Below are 20697 nucleotides of genomic sequence, written 5' to 3'. Positions count from 1 at the left end.
CTTCCTAAACGTGGCCTATGGCGAACAACTGAGCGGTCTGACTGCAGCGCCTGGCTAGGCCTATCGCACGCAGCCACACTGCCCTGAAAGGAGCAGACCCCTGGCTGGCTCTGCAATCGCTATGCCCCCAGCTCCCAGAGAAGGCACAGCTCCCTCCCGCACTGCAGAGACGGCACTAGCTGTTAGGCACTGTAGTTCATGGCCTCAAGGAGGCAAGCTGTGGCCGTCACTGTTGGCATAATTTATTTATAAGTCGCATACCCTAAAAATAACATTTCCTTGGCGGTATGGAGGTTTCACGGTGACGCAAAGACACAGTTTACTTAGGCCACTCTCACCCCAGCACTTGCTCTCAGCCTACGGGAATCAGTCAGCGCGGGATGTGGCCTGGAGGACCTGCGCCAATAAGTCAGCTACACGTGATCCTGCTGTCATGTTACCCAACTTTGCCATGAGTGCAACTGTCCTGGTGGGTCAAATATATTTGCAAGAGCCCAATACGGCCGTGGTAGCGCATGCGGCGTGTCCACTGGAGTGGATGGGACTTTTGCCCTTGCATAGCAGGTCCAGTATTGGGCCCGCTCTAATGTCTGACTCTGTGTCCGAGTCCTGGGCCAGGCATAGCTCCATCAGCCAGGGGTGTAATGCAATGGGATCCCCGATCGACATGGCTGTACCAGCAAGACCCAGGTCTATCAGCAAGCAGGTGCTTTTGCTGGTATAACTTAGTTTGTCAGTGGGGCTGGAATACGCTACATTGGCAAAGGTGTTGCGTTTTTTACCGGTGAAAGCTGTAGGCACAGTAGGTGCACTTTGCCTCTGTAGTGTACGGGTATAGCTCTATGAGCAAGCACTGAACTCTAGGCTGAAAGGCTGGGAGGGGGCGGGAAGTAACAGAACTCCTCCCACTGTAACAACCCAAACAGCCTTGAATGGAGGGCTTGGGAACATGAAAAAAAAAAGTATTTAAAAGGGACAGCCAAGAGCAAGGGCAGCCCCTCTTCTGAAGGGGCTGACTCCATGTCCAGGGGAAATAGGGGCCATTTCACACTAACTAAAATGCACTAGTTTGCAAAGCCAGCAACCCCTCCTGAACTTTAACCCTAACGAGTGGCTTCCTGGGGAGATGCTGCCTCTTTATTCAGGCAAATCCTGATGAAGCTCTGCATAATCTTCCCCTTTCTCTCCCTCTGTCTCCTCTTTTTCTTCTTCTTTTTCTCCTCTTCCGTTTCTCTCATTCTCTTCCTTTTCTATCTCCTTTTGTTTGTTTTCTTCTCTTTCGTTTTGGGCCTTTGCCTCCTCTTCTTCCTTGTATTCATCGTCGTAATCATAATCTGGAAAAAAAACAATGCCGGTTTCTTAAACAGAACAGCAGAGTTCCTGCCCACCAAGCAGGTAGCAGAGAATGGAGCTGCACCTTCCAGGTGTGGAGAGCACTTAAAGAGAAGAGGAGTACCGGGGCTGCCAAGCTCTTCCACCCCATTGATACAGTCTTTCCTCTCCCCCACCTTTTTTGTTTTGTTTCAACAGGTTAAATTCATCCCTGGAATAAGGGCTTAAGCAAGTCAGAGCTGGCAAGTTGCATGTTTGGAATTCATGTTTGCACAAAAAGAGGTGAAGTCTGGTTAGTCACCCAGGGGCAGTGGGGAGATGGGGGAGAATGTTGCTGGGAAAAGGGGTGTGGTTGGGCATTGATTTTTCCTTTGCCAGTTCAGGGGCGGTACATTAAACCCAGAAGTGCGTAACAGAAGGATGTATATCAAACTAGTCATCTGTTACACACATACCGAGATTTACCCCAGCCCAAGACCTGCGTGCCTAAGTCTGAACAGTGCATACCCTGCAGGCTGTCAGACCAAACAGCACGCTAAGAATGAAGCTAAGATTTAAATATTAAATTGGCACTCTGCTCATAATACTTAAATAAGTGGCATATACTGAAACAGTTATTCTTATGGAATCAGATCTATATCGCTCTATAATAGTCACATATATACTGGATAGTGTAACATTGTACCCCATTTATATTTTTGTTTATTTTATTAAATAACAATCTCAGACCCTGGGGCTGCCCTCCCAGATCCAATTGAGGCTCTATTACACCTGTATTAACCGCCCAGTTTGTGTATTACGGATATATTTCAGTGTATAAATATGGGATCCAAACTTTCAGGGTATTATGTGTAACAGACACAGTATAAAATGGTTTCAGTTTTATAACATTTCAAATATGTTCACTCTTGAGGATCCATTTGAGTATACTCTCTCCCACGGTGTTACATAGCTGCTTCGCCCACAAGGGGTCTGTGGTGATCCTGTACTCTGAGAGACCCTGGATGGCTCTTCTCACTGCCTCCCTGCCAGCCTTAGATCAGTTTGACATCAGCACATGGTGTTACTCCTGATTGCACCAATGAGTGGAGAATCATGCCCTCTGCTTTCTTCCATGCTCCCCCGACCCTGCCATAGCTGGAGCACCCACCAAGGACCTCACTGCAGACCTGGCTTACAAAATGACCCATTTATTATCTTTTAAGGAGGGATGGATAGCTCAGTGGTTTGAGCATTGGCCTGCTAAACCCAGGGTTGTGAGTTCAATCCTTGAGGGGGCCATTTAAGGATTTGGGGATTTAGTTGGGGATTGGTCCTGCTTTGAGCAGGGGGTTGGAGTAGATGACCTCCTGAGGTCCTTCCAACCCTGATATTCTATGCTTGACACAGTTGCCAACTTTCACGCAATAAATAAGCACCCAGACTTTCACAATAAGCCAAACATCAAGCTAATCCCATTTCAAAACAAGGCCAAAATAAGCCAGTCCCTACAAACCCCGATACTCTATGTGACTAGATCCCCCTGGTGTGCAGTCTGGGACTGGGGTGGGCCCACTGTGCACCCCTGACTCTCTCCCCCCTTGCCCTTGCTTGCCAGGAGCCAATCAAAAAAAAGAAGTCACAAGCCAATTAAGCCAAAAACAAGCCCCATTTCAGCGTTTTTTCACAGGTTTGGCATGTCTGGTGCTTGAGCGGCTGTTTGCCTTCTGCAAGCAGTCACAGGGAAACGTGGCAAACGCTGCCACCTACAGCTCAACGTTGATACAGCACTTAAATAGATCTCGATGGAAATCTCTGCATCCTCTACTGAATTCTTCCCCCCTTACCTCAAATTTTACAGCCTCAGCCAGTGGCTGCAGCCCAGGTAACCACATCACACAGCTCAGGGCTATTTTTAAACTCCGTTCTGCCCCCACTGTGCTGGGGTAATCCCCCCAGGGTCGACAGCTACATGTGTTCGGAGGAAAGACGCAAGGGCTGTTGTAGGCAAGTTGGGATTGATAATTGTGGGGCACTGCACTGCAGGCTGGCACTGACTCTGGTCCTGCTGCAGCTGCTCCCAAGGGACTGGAGTTATTCAGGGTGATGGGACATTGGATACAGTTTATTCGAGGTGGAGTCCAAAAACCAGCTGAGCTTTTACAGCTTCCTCTTTCGTACATGTCTCATCCTCGCGCAGCATTAGGTACAATCACGTTCCTAGCCATGCTATGGTTTCATATGTCTATAGACAAATGCCAGGAGTATGGGGAAGAAACAGAAAACTGGAAGCATGAGCCATAAGCTAAAATATGACTCAACTGGCATCGCAGAGACTCTGTGGGATGAATCTCGAGACTGGAGTATTTGGATAGAGGGGTACAGCTTGTTCAGGAAGGGCAGGCAGGCGAAAAAGGAAGGAGGTGTTGCGCTGTACATCAAGAATGTATACTTCTGTTCTGAGGTTCTGTTCTGAGGAGGTGAGAGGCGGACCAGCTGAAAGTCTGGGTGAAGATAAAAGTGGGGGAAACCAGGGGTGACATCACCAGAGGAGGCTGCTATGTAGACCACTGAATCTGGAAGAGGTGGGGGATGAAGCATTTCCAGAACACACAACAGAACTCAAGACCTTCTAGTAATGGGGGACTTTAACTACTCAAGTGTTTATTGGAAAAGTAATTTGACAAAACACAAAATGTCCAGTAAGCCCTTGGAATGTCTTGGGGACAACTTCCTGTTTCAGAAGGAGGGGGCAGTAACCTGAGAGATGGCCATTTTAGATGTGATTCTGACTAACAGGGAGGAATTGGCTGCAAATCAGAAGGTGGAAGGCAGTTTGGGTGAAGCAATCATGAAATGATAGATCTACTGCTTCTAAGGAAAGGAAGGAGAAAGAGCAGCAGAACAAGGACAATGGACTTCAAGAAAGCAGACTTGAACAAAATCAGAGAACTGGAAGGTAAGATCCATGGGAAGAAAATCTAAGAGGAAAAGGAGTTCAGGAGAGCAGAGAGTTTCTCAAGGAGACAATGTTAAAGGCACAGCAGCAAACTATCCTGATAGGAAGAATAGTAAGAAGCCAATATGGCTCCATCAGGAGCTCATTAATGACCTGAAAATCACAAAGGAATCCTACAGAAAGTGGAACCACGGACAAATAGGCAAGAGTGAGAACAACAGAATAGCACAAGCAGGTAGAGACAAAATCAGACAGTTTAAGGCACAAAATGAGTGACACCTAGCAAGGGCCATAAAAGGCAGTAAGAAGAGGTTCTATAAATACGTTAGGAGCAAAAGAAAGACACAGAAAAGTGTAGGTCTGCTATTTAGTGTGGAAGGAGATCTAACAATGGATGACACCAAGAAGGCTAAGGTGTTTAATGCCTATCTTGATTCAATCTTCACTAACAAGGTAAATTGTGAGCAGATACCTAACACAATAAATGTTATCAACAAAGGGGATGGCACACAAGCCAAAATAGGGAAAGAACAAGTTAAAGAATATAGAGATGGATTCAAGTTGCCAGAATCTGATGAAATTTCCCCTAAGGTACTTAAGGAACTAGCTGAAGCAATTTTGGAACCGTTAGCAATTATCTTTCAGAGGCTCCTGGAGGATGTGAGGACCTGGAAGACTGGAGCAGGGCAAACATAGAACCTATCTTTAAAAGGAGAAAAAAGCGGACCTGGGGAATTATAGACTAGCCAGCCTAACTCTGATACCTGGAAATATATTGGAACAAATTATTCAACAATCAGTTTGTGAGCACTTAAGAGAATTATAGAGTTCTAAGGAATAGCCAACATGGATTTGTCAAGAACAAATCCTGCCAAACTAGCCTAATTCCCTCCTTTGACAGGGTTATTGGCCTAGAAGTTGGGGTGGAAGCAATAGATGTGATATACCCTGATTTTAGTAATGCTTTTGACAGACCCACATGACACCCTCATAAGCAAACTAGGGATAGATGGCCTTGATTAAATTACTATGAGCCGGGTGCACAACTGGTTGAAAGATGGTACTCAAAGAGTACCGATCCATGGTTCACTGTCAGACTGGGAGGGGAGTATCTACTGAGGTCCTGCACGGCTCCGTCCTGAGTTCTGTACTGTTTAATATTTTCTTTCCACTTTTTCATTCCACTTGGATAGTGAAGTAGAGAGTGTGCTTTCAAAATCTGCGGATGACACCAAGCTGGGAGGGGTTGCAAGCACTTCTGCAAAAACGGCTAATATCATGCTGGGGTGTAATAACAGGAGTGTTCTATGTAAGACGTGGGAGGCAATTGCTCCAGTCTACTTGGCACTGGTGAGGCCTTGGCTGCAGTCCTGTGTCCAGTTCTGGGCACCACATTTTAAGAAAGCTGTGGACAAATTGGAGAGAGTCCAGAAGAGAAAGACAAAAATGATCAAAAATTTAGAAAATCTGACCTAAGAGGAAAGGTTTAAAAAACTGGGCATGTTTGGTCTTGAGGAAAGATAGAGAGGGAACCTGATAACAGTCTTCAAACGTGTTAAGGACAAGAAGTAATCAGCTTAATCAGCAGGAGGGGGAGATTTAGGTTAGATATTAGGAGAAACTTTCTAATGATAAGGAATGTTAAGCACTGGAATAGGCTTCCAGGGGAGTTTGCGGAGTCCCATCCTAGTGGGTTTTTAGGAATAGGTTGGACAAACGTGTCAAGGATGGTCTAGTTTTCCTTGGTCCTGCCTCAGCGCAAGGAGCTGAACTGGGGATCACTCCAGGTGCTTCCAGCCCTACATTTCTGTGACTCTGTGTGAAATTATTTCTGCCACAATACACTGTTTATAGAGGGTGGTTGTACACAGGAAATACTGGTGCTTACTGCTTAGCAATGGGGCAACTGCTTCATTCTACCAACAGTGTAAGCCTGTCTGAGTACCACTGCTGAAAAAAGGTCCTAATTCCCTACTGCAGCTGCACGCAGAGGGTCAGAGATTGGGTCCTGAGCTATGGCCCTCCAGTGTCAGTGGTATCCAGCCCGTTTCACTGGGGGGTAGCTACTCCCCCAAGAGTCCTGTGATGAAGTAGAAGAGAAGGGGATATGCAAAACTTTCTACATTGTTTTACACACCGATTCCCAGGTGAATTAGTACCTCTGAAAGATTCGAGTCTCTCTGTCCTTTGTTCTGCTCTCAACTCTTCGATGAAGTCTTTGTTCGCATCATCTAGGGCCTGAAGTTGACAAGAATAATTAGTGACAAATCTAGACGTGCAGTCACATGACAGGCCTATTCAAAAGTTTGTCCTATTCCCCTCTGCTGTCCCCTCTCCCACTCCTTACTCCTTTGGTGCCTTTAAAGCTACCTGCAGTGAAAAGCCTCTTTGCTCCGCTCCTACCCCCTGCCCCATTGTGATTGCACTACTCTAGTTAATATACTCCTTGGCACACTTCAGCTGGGATCATGCCTTGCTCCTTATACCCCCACCCCACACAGCTAGCACTGGTTTCCCATTTTTAACGAAACATTAGAGGTGGTTCCCCTGTGCTCGGAAACCCACTTAAGGGATCCCCGAACAGGCACACATTCATGCTGCAGAAGCACTGTTCTGTGTTTTGAAACACTGGGTGAGATCAGCCCAGTGGGATCTACTCCAATGAGATCATGAATAACCTGGAGGAGTACCTATGCATGCACACCATTGCTAGGGCAGCCAATAACATGCAAATCATGTACCCCAATTCATAGCCAATACCCATGATGTTCCTGTCATGGAGGTCATGCAGAGTAGTCTCTCCATAATATTTCAGTGAGGCCAGAACAGGGGGGCCATATTCAACCTCCCATTCCAGTTGCTGGCCACGAGCAAAGACAGAATTTGACTCCTGGCTACACTGAAGTCAATAGAAGTTCTGCCACTGACTCCAACAGGTCCAAGATTTGACCCCATATATTTCCAGCATTAGCTCGCATTGGGACCGAGTTTTCTAACTCAAGAGGTTTCATATGTTTTTTATTGTGGGACAGAGACTGCCTTGTTCCTCTTGTGATACATTTCATTTCCTCCTCCCCCAGCTGCCAGCTGGCATTCCCTCCTTGCTCTGGGTCCCTGGCCCCCCAGACCACAGGCTGAGAACAACAGTGGTCGCTAACTTATGCACGTTACTCCGAAACTCCTCTCGATTACAGTAAATCACTTACGATGATGATGGCCTGCTGAGCTGCATCATTATGAATGAGTTTGGCCTTCTCAAGAGCTTTTTCAAAGTTCATAATTGCAGATTGGAAGTCCTGGAGTTTCACTGTAACAGACAAACAAGAATCCATTTGAATGCAGGACTAAGAACAAGAGAAAACTCTTAGGTTAGCCCGGTGAGCCTGTCTTGAGAAGACTTTTGCTCAGATGAGACTGTGGGGTTGTTTGTAAGGCACAGGCAGGTTTAATGAAGCTGGGGAGTAGACTCAAGATCTGCCATCTTTAAAGCAAATTTTGCAGCAATGTCTTTACCTTGTGCTTGTGCCACCAGCACACTAGCATTGAGTTGCCACTCAACATCGCCCTCCTCCTCCGCTGACTGGAGGGATTTTTCTCCATAATCCTGGGCCTCTGTGGCTTCATCGAGCTCTAGGTAACATCGGCCAATTTCATGGAATAACCACGTCTTCTCCAGGCTGGTTTTTGCCAGTGGGATCTTCTCCTCCCATCTTTACACAGGAAAAGAAAGTTACTTCTACTGCCCTAGGTCCAGCATAGTGTTGGCTCTTGGCTTTTTAAACCCTTACAAGGGTTCCAGATGCTGCCATTACCCAAAGTCTATTATGCTGAGGCCTCTTAGATGTTTGGAAAGAGAGCAAGTCAGAAAGTCTGGAAGACTCTGGGGCTTGGGTTACAAGGTCATTTACTCTCAGGGCTGCCGGTCTGAATCAAGGCAAGATCAATCCTTGCAATTGGAAATCGTTATCGTCTGATGGCTGTTCAGTGGCCTGTCCAGTTCAGCTCCTCGTGGTGGGTGTCCACATCACAGCTGGCACCAGCAGTGCCCCTTGCTGACAGCGTAATTAAATACGTGGACCAAGCAACGCCCGTTTAATTTGAAATCTGCTCTCTTACCTGTTATGTTATGAATGTTACGTACGTGTCAATAGCTTGCTGGAATTTGCCAATTCTGGCATAAACCCTGCCAATGTTGTCAAGGGCTCTGGAGACGGCATCTGGCAGATCACTGCATTGAAGTGACAGAAAGAGGTCTTCAGAGAGTCTTGCCCCTGAATAATCCTGCATTTTGTTAGGCTCTCTCTCTATATTCTCTTTGAGATTCACTGGTTCAGTGAGCTCACATAACAATGTCAGACAGCACTAAAGGAACACTGTCAGTTTGAAATACTTTTGACCAACTACTGTTCTAAGTAACACCTAAGATTACTCTAGCTGGAAGAGATAAGTGGGGTGGAATGGTTCTGCTTTATCCATTTTTGTTTGTTTGAATTTTTTTGGTGTGCATTTGATAACACACTTTTTGTGTGCAGTCACTTCCACTATTCCCCCTGTGTAGTCAGTCAGTTGTGTGGATTTTCACATAGCAACATGGACGAGAAAAGCATTTTGTATTTGGAAAGTGTACCGTTTGTAGGGGCGAGTAAGGGGCAGACGTAGTACTTCAAAGTACCTTTAACTAATTTTTCTGTTCTGTTAAGTAGATTTCAAGTTGATAGGGCCCATTTCAAACTGCAGTGGGGTACTGCACTGAGACAGATGCCACGTCTCTGGTGGCAGTTCAAGAAACAAAGCAGCTTTTTTAAATAGTTGAAAAGGAGAAGCCCAGTGTCCTGGTCTGTATTCGCTCGCTCTCGCTAACCTGCTCTGCTGTCCGGTGCTCTGGGTGAGCGATTGGTCAATGCTAATGGCGACTCACTTTATAATAATGCACCCTGGCGAGCTCCAAGTGTTCGTTACCCTCACTCCCCTCCTCTGACATGAGCCAGTTTTACTATCCCCAGCTTACAAAGGAAGAAACTGAGGCAGAGGGGGACTAAGGGTATGGCTGCACAGCAAAGAAAAATCCATGGCTGGCCTGTGCCAGCTGACTCAGGGTCAGGCTGTGGGACTGTCTCCTTGCTGCTCCAGTTGCTGTGTAGACATACCCAGGCATCTAGTTGCTGTGTAGACATACCCCAAATGCATTGCCCCGGGTGTCACAGTGAGTGAACAGCAGAACCCACATCTTCTCACTCCTGTCCTGCACTTTAACCACTAGAGGACGCTTCCTCCCTGCCTGATCACTGCTCTGGCGGCAAAAACCCAAACACGCCCAGCAGGCACCTCCTTGCTTTGTAAGGGCTCTGCAAAACTCCATTAGGAGAGGACTATATAAAGCCCAATCTGCTCCGTTCTCTTCCGCCTGAGAGATCCTGCAGAATGTTTTCTGCAGGAGCGGGTGGCTGTACCTACTGGGTCCTGACATCATGACTCAAATGAAAATGATTTCCCCAGCCAGGAAACCTATAAAGAAATCGGATTATAACATTTTCTTAGGCAGAAGCGTTGCCTGGGGCAGGGCGGGGGGCTGGGAATCAGGAGCCCTGGGTGCCAGCCCTGGCTCTGACATGGATTTGGTTTGTGTCCTGCGGCAGGACACATACATCGTTCTGCCTCAGCCTCCCTCTTTGTACCATGGTGATGATGATATGTCAGTGGATCCTGTGAGGGCAGGTAATGACTGTGTCTAGAGCCATCAGGTCCCCAGAAGAGCAGTGCTATAGAAAGTCAAAGCATTCTTCGAGAATTGCCCTTCAGTCAGGCGGTGTGCCCTTCCCACCTGAGCTCCTACCGCCACCGTTACCTCCTACATCGAGCTTTGGAGTACTCACTTTTCCCTGGCGATCTCCAGATCCATCTTGTGACTCTGCAGTGCTCTCCCCATTTGCCCCATCTCTATCTGAGCATTCCCGATGCAGCTATAGAGGTTTCCAATCAGTTCGTTCTTGTTGGGAATTTCATCCTCAGACCAACCTTGAATTGTTTTTAGCACATTCTCAGCTTTCTTACAGCTTCCTTCAGGGCAGCTACTGGTCAGCACTAGAAGCACAGAGAGAGGCGCACTCAGCACCAAGTCCGGGACAGCGGGGGAGACACAGGGCCCGATTCTCCACTGGCTCTTCGGGGAGCCATTTAGAGCTGTCCAAAGTGGGTGTGAAATACTGCCACCAATGTAAGTCTGCATTGGTACTCACTTTGCACAGGTGCAAATGAAAACCCCTCGTGCAGGACAATGGAGAATGAGACCCTCAGTCGGAGGATGGACTGGGAGAATCTAGTCGTGCAGCGGGGGAGCTGAATGTGTCATCTGAGCGTAAGTGCTAAACGCAACACCGGCTATAGCATCTCTTACCGGTCAGTCCATCACGCTGGGCTACGCGGTTCTAGTACCTGTCCCAGCTTTGTGCAGTGCTGTGGCAATTAAACCACCAGACTACTCTGTCATCTGCCACACTTGGGGGCAATTCTGTGGCAAGTGAAAGGAACTGAGCCTCAGTGATGATGACGGAGGTCTTATGAGTTAAAACACTGAACAGACATGGCTTGGATCCCTCTCTCCTCCCTTCCAGACCCTTCCCTGCAGATTCTTCATCCTTCTAGCCCTCTCTGTCCTTGTTACTTTTCACATAAGGTAGAGAAGAACCAAAGCCCTGGCCTCTCCAATGTCCCAGGCTGGGTGGGGCATTTGCCAAGCACACTGCATTTGCCTACAGAGTTCTAGTGTCCAAAGCACTGCTCTGTACAGCGCTCTGGGATACCTTGAGTATAGGAGGAGCTGGGAAATACCCCAGTGTGTTAAATTCGATACTAAAATATTGCTTGGGAAAGGCAGGGAAAAGCAGAACACAATTTTAAACCTGCTCGCGTTAGGAAATAACCCTCTGAACGCAGTGCTCCTGCTGATCTGGTCTGTAGCGGCCCACCAGTCACAACGCTCTTGTTGCTTCCATGTGGGACACCTACACATATCGATTTCTTCCATGCTCTTCAGGATGTATCTGGCAACTTCCGATGGCTTTCGCTTTCTCTCTGGGAGCCATCTCTGCTGCATGAGCTTGCGGTCTCTCACGCGGGCGTAGATGGGCTTCTGCTGCTGCCAGAATTCGGTGCGGGTGTCCAGGTAGTTAATGCCGCCCAGGATCAGGTCCTCCACTGTCATCCCGTGCTTTGTGCTGCTTTTCATCAAGTCTGGAAATCAGCGAAAGGCAGAACCAGGAGACAGTATTAAACGATCTGAAGAGTGAAGCCATGTGAAGAGGATGGGAACATTTTTAGTGCAAGCCCCAGACTGAGCGCCCCGGAGACTAAGTCCTTTAACAATCCCTGGAACAGACACAGCATGGGTGGTGGCACGGCTAGCTTTCCCCACCACCTCACCACCCCCTGCTGTCGTGCCTAAACCTGCCATGTAGTCGTGACCAGTAAGAGTCAGTGTCCAAGGCCCCTTTAATACTTCTCTTCAATGGTGAAACAACCCAGGAGAGGCCCAATGAGCACTAGTGGTGGTGAACTTTGGTGATCTGGACACCAGTCCCACTGGGCCATAGCGGAAGATGAGAAACTATCTGATCCACTTATAGGGTAGATGGCCCCTTAACGGAATGTAGGCACTCTGGATTCCAGGGATTGTCCCCACGGAATACTGGGAGAACTTGTAAAGTCTCAGAAGACAGGATGGACCCATGCAAGTTGTGAAGACCAGTAACATAACACGAGGTAACGGGGGACTAAAGCCTCAAACTCTCCTGTGTTCCTGGGGAAATATGTCTCAAGAAAACTAATTAAATAGGGATGCATTTTCTGCCCAACTCAGAAATCTGATCCTTTTCTGAATCCCATATCTTGATCCTTAGCAGCAAAACCATGACATTGATCAATCCAAAGCAAAACTCAGTTACTGGTGCCTTCCACTTAATTCAAACACTAATTTATCTAATCAACTAGGACATTTGTACTTAAAATAATCTAATTTCTGCTTTTTATTTTGATTGGTATTGAGTGCTTTGGGCTGGTGTTAGTGGATAACTGAACTGCTCACTACAGAATGCTGCTATTTAACTAATAAGGAAGTATAAAGGATAAAACTTATTTAGACATTGTTACAAACACTGGTCCTGGAAACTTGAGTAACTTGTACAAATCTGGATCAAGTAATTTGTAGGTTTGGGACAACTGCAAACATTAGTATGTGCTACGCAAGGGGTGATGTGTCCCCTGGTAGTCATGAATAACAAAATAAAGGGAAAAAATGGATTTGTTTGAATCAAGAGGAATAACATGTTATATTTAGTTAAATACAATAAAGAAAGACCTTCATCCTTGAGGAGTTTCTCCAGGTAGGCCTTGTCAGCGTAAAGCTCTCCAAGAAGTTGCCGTTCGGTCTTTTCATTCCTGATGGGCCCCACTTTACTCTGCTGCTTTTGATCCTTTTTGGGGGCTTTGACCTGAAGTTTCTGCTTCACTTTTTTGCTCTGCCGCAGAACAAAACAGAAGGACGCAGAGGAGAGGGAGACTGACAAGCAGAAAGGGCTCTCTTTTGGATCCACTTCCCAAATTCCTTATTCACGAAGGAGATAATGACACAGGCACAAGACCAGCGTGTTGATCTAGTGGGGATCAAAGTAACTCGCTCCCTAGGACAGCAGCTTTATAAAACCAGGAGTTCTGCCCCTTCGGAGAGAGAGTGTCTTGCACTGTTCCGGAGTGACTCCATCTGACCAGTGCTAGACTCAGTGCATGCAGGCTTGGGGGTGGGGGTGGGGGGGGTGCACACCCAGCCCTCCACTGTCCGAGAAAGGGTGTTGGGGGCAAGATCCCCCCAGGCCTTCCCATCCCAAATCCTAATCCAGGTTCAAAACACACCCATAATAAATACATCCGGGGATGGCTCGACAGTTTAAAGTTACTGTACTTCTCCTAAGCACATTCAGCGACATATTCCCAAGCGGCCACTGACGATGGCGGCCTCTATTTCTGGATGCCCAACTTTAGACATGTTGGTCCTGATTTCCACAGCTGCTGAGCAGCCCCGGCTCCAGCTGGAGTCCAGCGACTCTGCAGGACCTTCGGAAAGTCAGGCCCTTGAAGGCTGAGTTGAGCACTCGCTGCTCCCGCTGATGTCAAACTGGAGCTGTGGGTGTTCAGCGCTCCCGAGGAGCCACGTGCCTCAAGCTGGGCACCCAAAAATTGAGCCACCCAAAATCAGTGGCCACTTTTGAAACGTTTAACCTTAAACAGCAAGTCAGACCAAAGTCGATGCTACAGATTGATCCTGGCCCCACTGAAATTGATGGAAAGTACTCCTGTGAGTAAGGCGAGCAGAATTTGGGCCCATGGCTAGACACAAACACAGATGCTCTTAATGTCCTCTCTTTCATAGAATCATAGAATATCGGGGTTGGAAGGGACCTCAGGAGGTCATCTAGTCCAACCCCCTGCTCAAAGTAGGACCAATCCCCAACTAAATCATCCCAGCCAGGGCTTTGTCAAGCCTGACCTTAAAAACCTCTAAGGAAGGAGATTCCACCACCTCCCTCCTGTGTGATAGTCTGTTTGAAAGCAGTGGGGGTTTTGCTGGTGGAAAGGTGCCAGATTAGGCATTCAGGTTCTCCTGGGCTGGTGCTCTCTCCTGACAGAGCTACACAAAATGTCAAGGAGAAGGCAGAACGGTCTGCCCCGTATGGCACACTGGGCTGACCCCAGAAGTAGTTCTGATGTGGCTGCAGAAAGGCTCCCCCAGGTTAGCCCTGTGGTATCTCTAGTGAGCGTCCCAAGAGAAAGCGGTTCACACCATACCTCTGCCTGCCTGCTTAAAAAGCAGAGGTCCCCTTTATTCTCCAGTTTAACTGAGGAAGGACCTGCAGACGGAGAAAAACGTACTTGTAAACATTCAAGAACTGCAACGCACAGGCCCTGGAGTTTATTTGAAATATGTGGCAAGTTCTGTATCCCTCTCCTCAGTCTAAAAGCAGGAATTGCAGCTCAGAGAAACAGCTCAGCTGTATCTATTATTAATAATTATTATTATTGTGGCCCCTACGGTAGCACCAAGGGCTAAAGACCACAGATCAGGGCCCCATTGCGCTAGGCACTGTACAAATAAAACAAAAAGACAGTCCCTGCCCTAAAGAACTAACAATCTACCTATAAGACAAGAGACAACTGGCCAATTAAACAGCCAGATGGGGCAGTACCAGAGTGGGACACCAGGACCTCCACCAGCCCAGAGAGTTAATTCTAAATCATATCTGTCAATATTTAGAGCAAAATACCCCTCTCTGACTCAGACAGTGGCTCTCAACTCTGCGAGTCTAACTGCCTGCTGGCCACGCACACAGAAGTGGGAGATAGCGCTCTGCTTTGGCCAAGCCAGAAGGGGGAAAGGAGATTCAGACACTGTTCTAACGAGTCTCCTCGGGTGGGAGAGTCAGGACAAGACTATTTAGACCAGCCTGGGGGTGGGGGGGAGTTTCCTAGACTATCTAGCTAGGTGTTCATGGGCTCCATTGCTGTAGTGTCCAGAAGCCTCCCAGTTACATGAAAATACAGATAAATTAACGGAAGTCTCTTGCTTCTTTCCCAGTCTCCAGAAGAAATAGTTTGATTTCTGATGAGCATGTCTGTCTGTTTTTGTGGGTGGGTGGGTGCACTGTCAGTCCAAGTCTCTGTGTTCTGTGTGTGTCGGGGAAGTGGGTCCGTCACTCCATGTCTATGTGTGTCCCGTGTGGGTAGGTGTTGTCTCAAAGTTGCTGTGGTGTGTGTATGTCCATTAGTGGGGGGTGTGATGTGTGTCTGTGAATAGGCATGCTGTCTGTCCATGAGTGGGTGTACTGTGCATCCTTGTGAAGACAAGGGAAAGCTAAGTGGAAGAAATGAGTTTTATATCTAGCTCTGAACACAGCAAGGCCTTAGATCACTTTTGCCTCTGGCTGGATTGAGTTCTAGTCTAAGTCTAGCTCCTAGGAAAGTGTTGCCTCTCCTACTGGTTGAGAGTTTCACGGGTCCCATGCAGATCAGCTGTCATGGGAGGTCAGGGTCACAGCGGGAGATGTGGCTTCAGGAAGCTGAGATGAATTTCACTGAAAGGCTCTGAACATCGAGACAGAGACCTTGAAATGGAGTCTGGAGTCGGTGGGGAGCCAGTGCAAAGAGAAGAGCAGCAGGGTGCTAAGCAGATGGGCTACTGCGTTTTGTACTAGCTGGAACATTTTCAGGGGTTGGGGCTTTGTTCGTAGATGTAAGTTGCAATAGTCAAGCATAGGGTAATGACTGCACGGATCGGGGGGCCAGGTCCACACCTGAATCGGTATTACTGGGGAGTAATTAGATACTGTAACAAAATATACATTTGGCCAATAATACAGGTTGGACCCTATTGGGAATTCCCTGACCTCAGCTGAGAATGACAATTCTGCATGTGATTCAGGAGGCAGACAGATCTTGCTGTGCAATGTCCTCTCATTCTCTGAGCACACGAGGAACTAATATAATGTCAACAGCTACTGAATTGCCTGCTTTGGGATATGCTTGCATTATCAATAAACGGTTACATCTTACTTCCGACAGAGTTGTCAATCGCTTCCTGAGCTTTCTGAATTCCTAGCCTGAATTTCTGCAGCTCTGGACGTAGTTTGTGGCCTCGGTGATAATACACTAGTGCAAATTCAAAGTCGCCCATGGTGTACAGGGTCTCAGCCTTTTGGTAAAGTCCCTGGAACCAAGGAAACAAACCGTCTGAATGCAACAAAGAACAACGCGCAAAGCAGTGAGGAGAGCACTATGGGCCATCTCATCTGTGCCAAGGATAAAGCCCTGTCCTGCAACCACGACTCAGGTGAGTTTCCTTCACTTCCTTGGGGTCACTCTAAGGGGTAGGGGTGCCAGATCAGGCCCCTGTTGCTGTTAGACGGTAAATATTTACAGCTGTTCACGTGGTGCTGGAATATAGCGCGAGGGTGTCCAGTAAACCTCAACTGAGACTAGAGTCTCCCTGTGGAATGTGGGATTTTCAACTGGACAGGCGAATAGCTCTCCAGACAACCCCCTCTCCTGACAGAACAGGGCTTGCACTGAACACAGGCAACACAGGGGCAGATTCAGCAACTCACCCACAGCTCTGATCTCCTGCTCTGGAGCAGGAACAAAGAGTGAGGAAGAGGAGACTAACAACCTGCTGCTCCCCTCTGGCTTCTTGGGGTATGTCTACACGGCAAAAAACAAAACCCAAAAGCCACAGCAGCAAGTCTCAGAGCCTGGGGCTATGACTTGGACTCCTGTCTGGTGCTAAGAGCAGTATAGACAATGTTCCCACCCGAGCTCTGAAACCCAGTCCAGGGGGGTGGTCACAGGGCCCCACTCCAACCTGAGCAGGAATGTCCACACTGCTATTTTTAGCACACTAGTTCAAGACCTTTGACCACACGTCCGTAGACACAAGCCCTGAGAGACCCAGCTGCGGCTTTGTTTTTTGCAGTGTAGATGTACCCTTGATGCCCCACTCACTGAAGGCCGCCCTAGGTACACACCCGTCCCTTGTCCCCTTAATGCCATTTACCTTGGAGAATGTTTTGTCATTTTGAAGAGAGGCTTCTGCATCTCTCAGGGAATTTTCTGTGTCCCCGAGTTTCAGGTAACACATCGACCGGGCGACCAGGCAGTGCTTGTCCCCTGCTTGCAGCTGCAGAGCCTGGGATGCAAACACAGAGAAGCATTCAGTCACAGAGGTGCTGGGCTTGTCAGCACAGGAAGCACACACCGGCATCTGTGTTTGAGAGAACCTGCTGCACATCTGGGACACCCTCCAAGCCAGATCTCAAAGTGATTCCCAAGCATTCAGGAACAAAGTCTCACAACCCCCTGCGAGGGGTAAACTCTATCACCCCGATGGTGGTAACTGAGGCATGTGACTTGACAGAATCAGTAGAAGAGGCAGAAATAAAACCCAGGAATCCTAGCACCCAGAGCCCTGCTCCAACCTCTGGTCCCCACTCCTTAGAGAACTGGAGAAATAACTTTGCCCTCATTAAATCGCTCTGCCTTGGCCATCAAATCGTGGAGGGAAGTAAGTTGTGGGGTTGGTGGTTTGAGGTTCTGGTCCCGGCTCAGGGCCGATGAGGAACACTGACACGTGTGACTGACCGATGCAGACATTGGGATAACACCATGGCCCTCCCCTCATGGTGTCATTTCTCATTCTCTTATGCTCTGTCCCCACATCCCCCCACGATAACCCTTTGCTCTCTTGCTACGTCTCCCACTACACGTGCTCTCTCATCTCACTGCATCCCCTCATCTCCCCGGGCCGTGTCCTCTCATCCCCTCGCTCCTGTGCACCACACCCCCTGCCACGCGCGTGCCACATCCCCTCACTCTTGTGCGCCACACCCCCTGCCACGTGCGTGCCACATCCCCTTGCTCCTGTGCACGTCCCCTCGCTCCTGTGCACCACACCCCCTGCCGCGCGCGTGCCACATCCCCTCACTCCTGTGCACCACACCCCCTGCCACGCGCGTGCCACATCCCCTCACTCCTGTGCACCACACCCCCTGCCACGCGCGTGCCACATCCCCTCACTCCTGTGCACCACACCCCCTGCCACGCGCGTGCCACATCCCCTCACTCCTGTGCACCACACCCCCTGCCACGTGCGTGCCACATCCCCTCACTCCTGTGCACCACACCCCCTGCCACGCGCGTGCCACATCCCCTTGCTCCTGTGCACGTCCCCTCGCTCCTGTGCACCACACCCCCTGCCACGCGCGTGCACATCCCCTCACTCTTGTGCGCCACACCCCCTGCCACATGCGTGCCACATCCCCTCACTCCTGTGCACCACACCCCCTGCCACGCGCGTGCCACATCCCCTTGCTCCTGTGCACGTCCCCTCGCTCCTGTGCACCACACCCCCTGCCACGCGCGTGCCACATCCCCTCACTCCTGTGCACCACACCCCCTGCCACGCGCGTGCCACATCCCCTTGCTCCTGTGCACGTCCCCTCGCTCCTGTGCACCACACCCCCTGCCACGCGCGTGCACATCCCCTCACTCTTGTGCGCCACACCCCCTGCCACGCGCGTGCCACATCCCCTCACTCCTGTGCACCACACCCCCTGCCACGCGCGTGCCACATCCCCTTGCTCCTGTGCACGTCCCCTCGCTCCTGTGCACCACACCCCCTGCCACGCGCGTGCCACATCCCCTCACTCCTGTGCACCACACCCCCTGCCACGCGCGTGCCACATCCCCTTGCTCCTGTGCACGTCCCCTCACTCCTGTGCACCACACCCCCTGCCACGCGCGTGCCACATCCCCTCGCTCCCGTGCTACCCACACCTCCTGCCACATCCCCTCCCCACGTCACCCCAGCCCTGCCCCACATCCCCTCGCTCCGGAGCACCAAACCCCCCCACACACGTGCCACAGCCCCACGCCCCATCACCCGTCCCCCTGCCCCACGTCCCGCGCCTGGCCCGGTTTCAGCGCCCCCCACCAACCCTCGCGCCCCCCAGCGGCCCGGGGGGCGGGGTCAATGCTCATGAATATTCATGAGCGATGTGCATAATCCAGCCCCTCACGTTGGTGAAGCTGGCCAGCGCCTTGCCGTGCTCCCCGCGCCGGCTGAGCAGCGCCCCCTCGGCCATGAGGCTGGGGAAAGTCCCGCTCAGCCCCTCGCCCTCCGCGTCCTCCATCGCCCGGGCCCGCCACCGCCGCCGCCCGGCAACCGCTGCCTGGCAACCGCCGCCGGACTTCCGGGGGGCGGGCACCTGCCACACACCCCCCCGCGGGACCCCGCCCCCGGCCGAGAGGGGGGGCTCCTCGCCCCCCGCCCTGCAGCTTCCGCCCCCCCCCGCGCGTCTCACTGCCCCCAGCCCCCTTCCCTGGTGCCTTGTCCCTGCCCCCCCCCAGCTCCCCACTTCCCTGACCCCCCAGCCCCCTTCCCTGGTGCCTTGTCCCTGACCCCCCAGCCCCCCTTCCCTTCCCCCACTTCCCTGGTGCCTTGTCCCTGCCCCCCCCAGCTCCCCCTTCCCTGACCCTCCTTCCCTGGTGCCTTGTCCCTGCCCCCCCCAGCTCCCCCTTCCCTGACCCCCCAGCCCCCCTTCCCTGGTGCCTTGTCCCTGCCTTCCCTGGTGCCTTGTCCCTGACCCCCCCCAGCTCCCCTTCCCTTCCCCCACTTCCCTGGTGCCTTGTCCCTGCCCCCCCCAGCTCCCCCTTCCCTGACCCCCCAGCCCCCCTTCCCTGGTGCCTTGTCCCTGCCTTCCCTGGTGCCTTGTCCCTGACCCCCCCCAGCTCCCCCTTCCCTTTCCCCCCTTCCCTGGTGCCTTGTCCCTGACCCCCCCCAGCTCCCCCTTCCCTTTCCCCCCTTCCCTGGTGCCTTGTCCCTGCCCCCCCCAGCTCCCCCTTCCCTTCCCCCCCTTCCCTGGTGCCTTGTCCCTGCCCCCCCAGCCCCCCCTTCCCTGACCCCCCAGCCCCCCTTCCCTGGTGCCTTGTCCCTGCCCCCCCAGCTCCCCTTCCCTTCCCCCACTTCCCTGGTGCCTTGTCCCTGCCCCCCCCAGCTCCCCCTTCCCTGACCCCCCAGCCCCCCTTCCCTGGTGCCTTGTCACTGTCCCCCCCAGCTCCCCCTTCCCTTCCCCCCCTTCCCTGGTGCCTTGTCCCTGCCCCCCCCCAGCTCCCCCTTCCCTTTCCCCCCTTCCCTGGTGCCTTGTCCCTGCCCCCCCCAGCTCCCCCTTCCCTTCCCCCCCTTCCCTGGTGCCTTGTCCCTGCCCCCCCAGCCCCCCCTTCCCTGACCCCCCAGCCCCCCTTCCCTGGTGCCTTGTCCCTGCCCCCCCAGCTCCCCTTCCCTTCCCCCACTTCCCTGGTGCCTTGTCCCTGCCCCCCCCAGCTCCCCCTTCCCTGACCCCCCAGCCCCCCTTCCCTGGTGCCTTGTCACTGTCCCCCCCAGCTCCCCCTTCCCTTCCCCCCCTTCCCTGGTGCCTTGTCCCTGCCCCCCCAGCCCCCCCTTCCCTGACCCCCCAGCCCCCCTTCCCTGGTGCCTTGTCCCTGCCCCCCCAGCTCCCCTTCCCTTCCCCCACTTCCCTGGTGCCTTGTCCCTGCCCCCCCCAGCTCCCCCTTCCCTGACCCCCCAGCCCCCCTTCCCTGGTGCCTTGTCACTGTCCCCCCTAGCTCCCCACTTCCCTGACCCCCCTAGCTCCCCACTTCCCTGACCCCCCTAGCTCCCCACTTCCCTGACCCCCCAGCCCCCCTTCCCTTCCCCCCCTTCCCTGGTGCCTTGTCCCTGCCCCCCCCAGCTCCCCCTTCCCTTCCCCCCCTTCCCTGGTGCCTTGTCCCTGCCCCCCCCAGCCCCCCCTTCCCTGACCCCCCAGCCCCCCTTCCCTGGTGCCTTGTCCCTG

At 51.5% G+C, this 20697-nt stretch overlaps 1 protein-coding gene across 1 annotated transcript; it reads right to left on the bottom strand.

The window, feature by feature from the left end:
* Positions 1–222: 222 nt before the first annotated feature.
* On the bottom strand, positions 223–19011 carry ODAD4 (outer dynein arm docking complex subunit 4). The gene is made up of 12 exons (XM_054014359.1): positions 18886–19011; positions 16866–16997; positions 15869–16022; positions 14108–14169; positions 12624–12783; positions 11276–11500; positions 10144–10351; positions 8412–8498; positions 7784–7980; positions 7477–7577; positions 6430–6508; positions 223–1334 (listed from the first exon to the last, which is right to left on the bottom strand). The coding sequence occupies exons 1-12, from the start codon at positions 18997–18999 to the stop codon at positions 1138–1140; spliced, it is 1716 nt and encodes a 571-aa protein (XP_053870334.1). The 5' UTR covers positions 19000–19011; the 3' UTR covers positions 223–1137.
* Positions 19012–20697: the final 1686 nt, after the last annotated feature.

Source organism: Malaclemys terrapin, chromosome 25, assembly GCF_027887155.1.
Source record: "Malaclemys terrapin pileata isolate rMalTer1 chromosome 25, rMalTer1.hap1, whole genome shotgun sequence".
NCBI classification, from domain to species: Eukaryota; Metazoa; Chordata; order Testudines; family Emydidae; genus Malaclemys; species Malaclemys terrapin.
The sequence above is the reverse complement of the archived record's forward strand: the minus strand, read 5'-3'. Positions and strand labels throughout refer to the sequence as shown.

What these genes read in the sequence shown, in the direction of transcription:
- ODAD4 (XM_054014359.1), bottom strand. Translation starts at nt 18,999, where the DNA reads ATGGAGGACGCGGAGGGCGAGGGGCTGAGCGGGACTTTCCCCAGCCTC. An exon ending in ATGACAAAACATTCTCCAAG is followed by an intron (nt 16,023 to 16,865) that starts GTAAATGGCATT and finishes CCTTGGTTCCAG; the next exon opens with GGACTTTACCAAAAGGCTGA. An exon ending in TTTTAAGCAGGCAGGCAGAG is followed by an intron (nt 12,784 to 14,107) that starts GTATGGTGTGAA and finishes GTTCTGCGGCAG; the next exon opens with AGCAAAAAAGTGAAGCAGAA.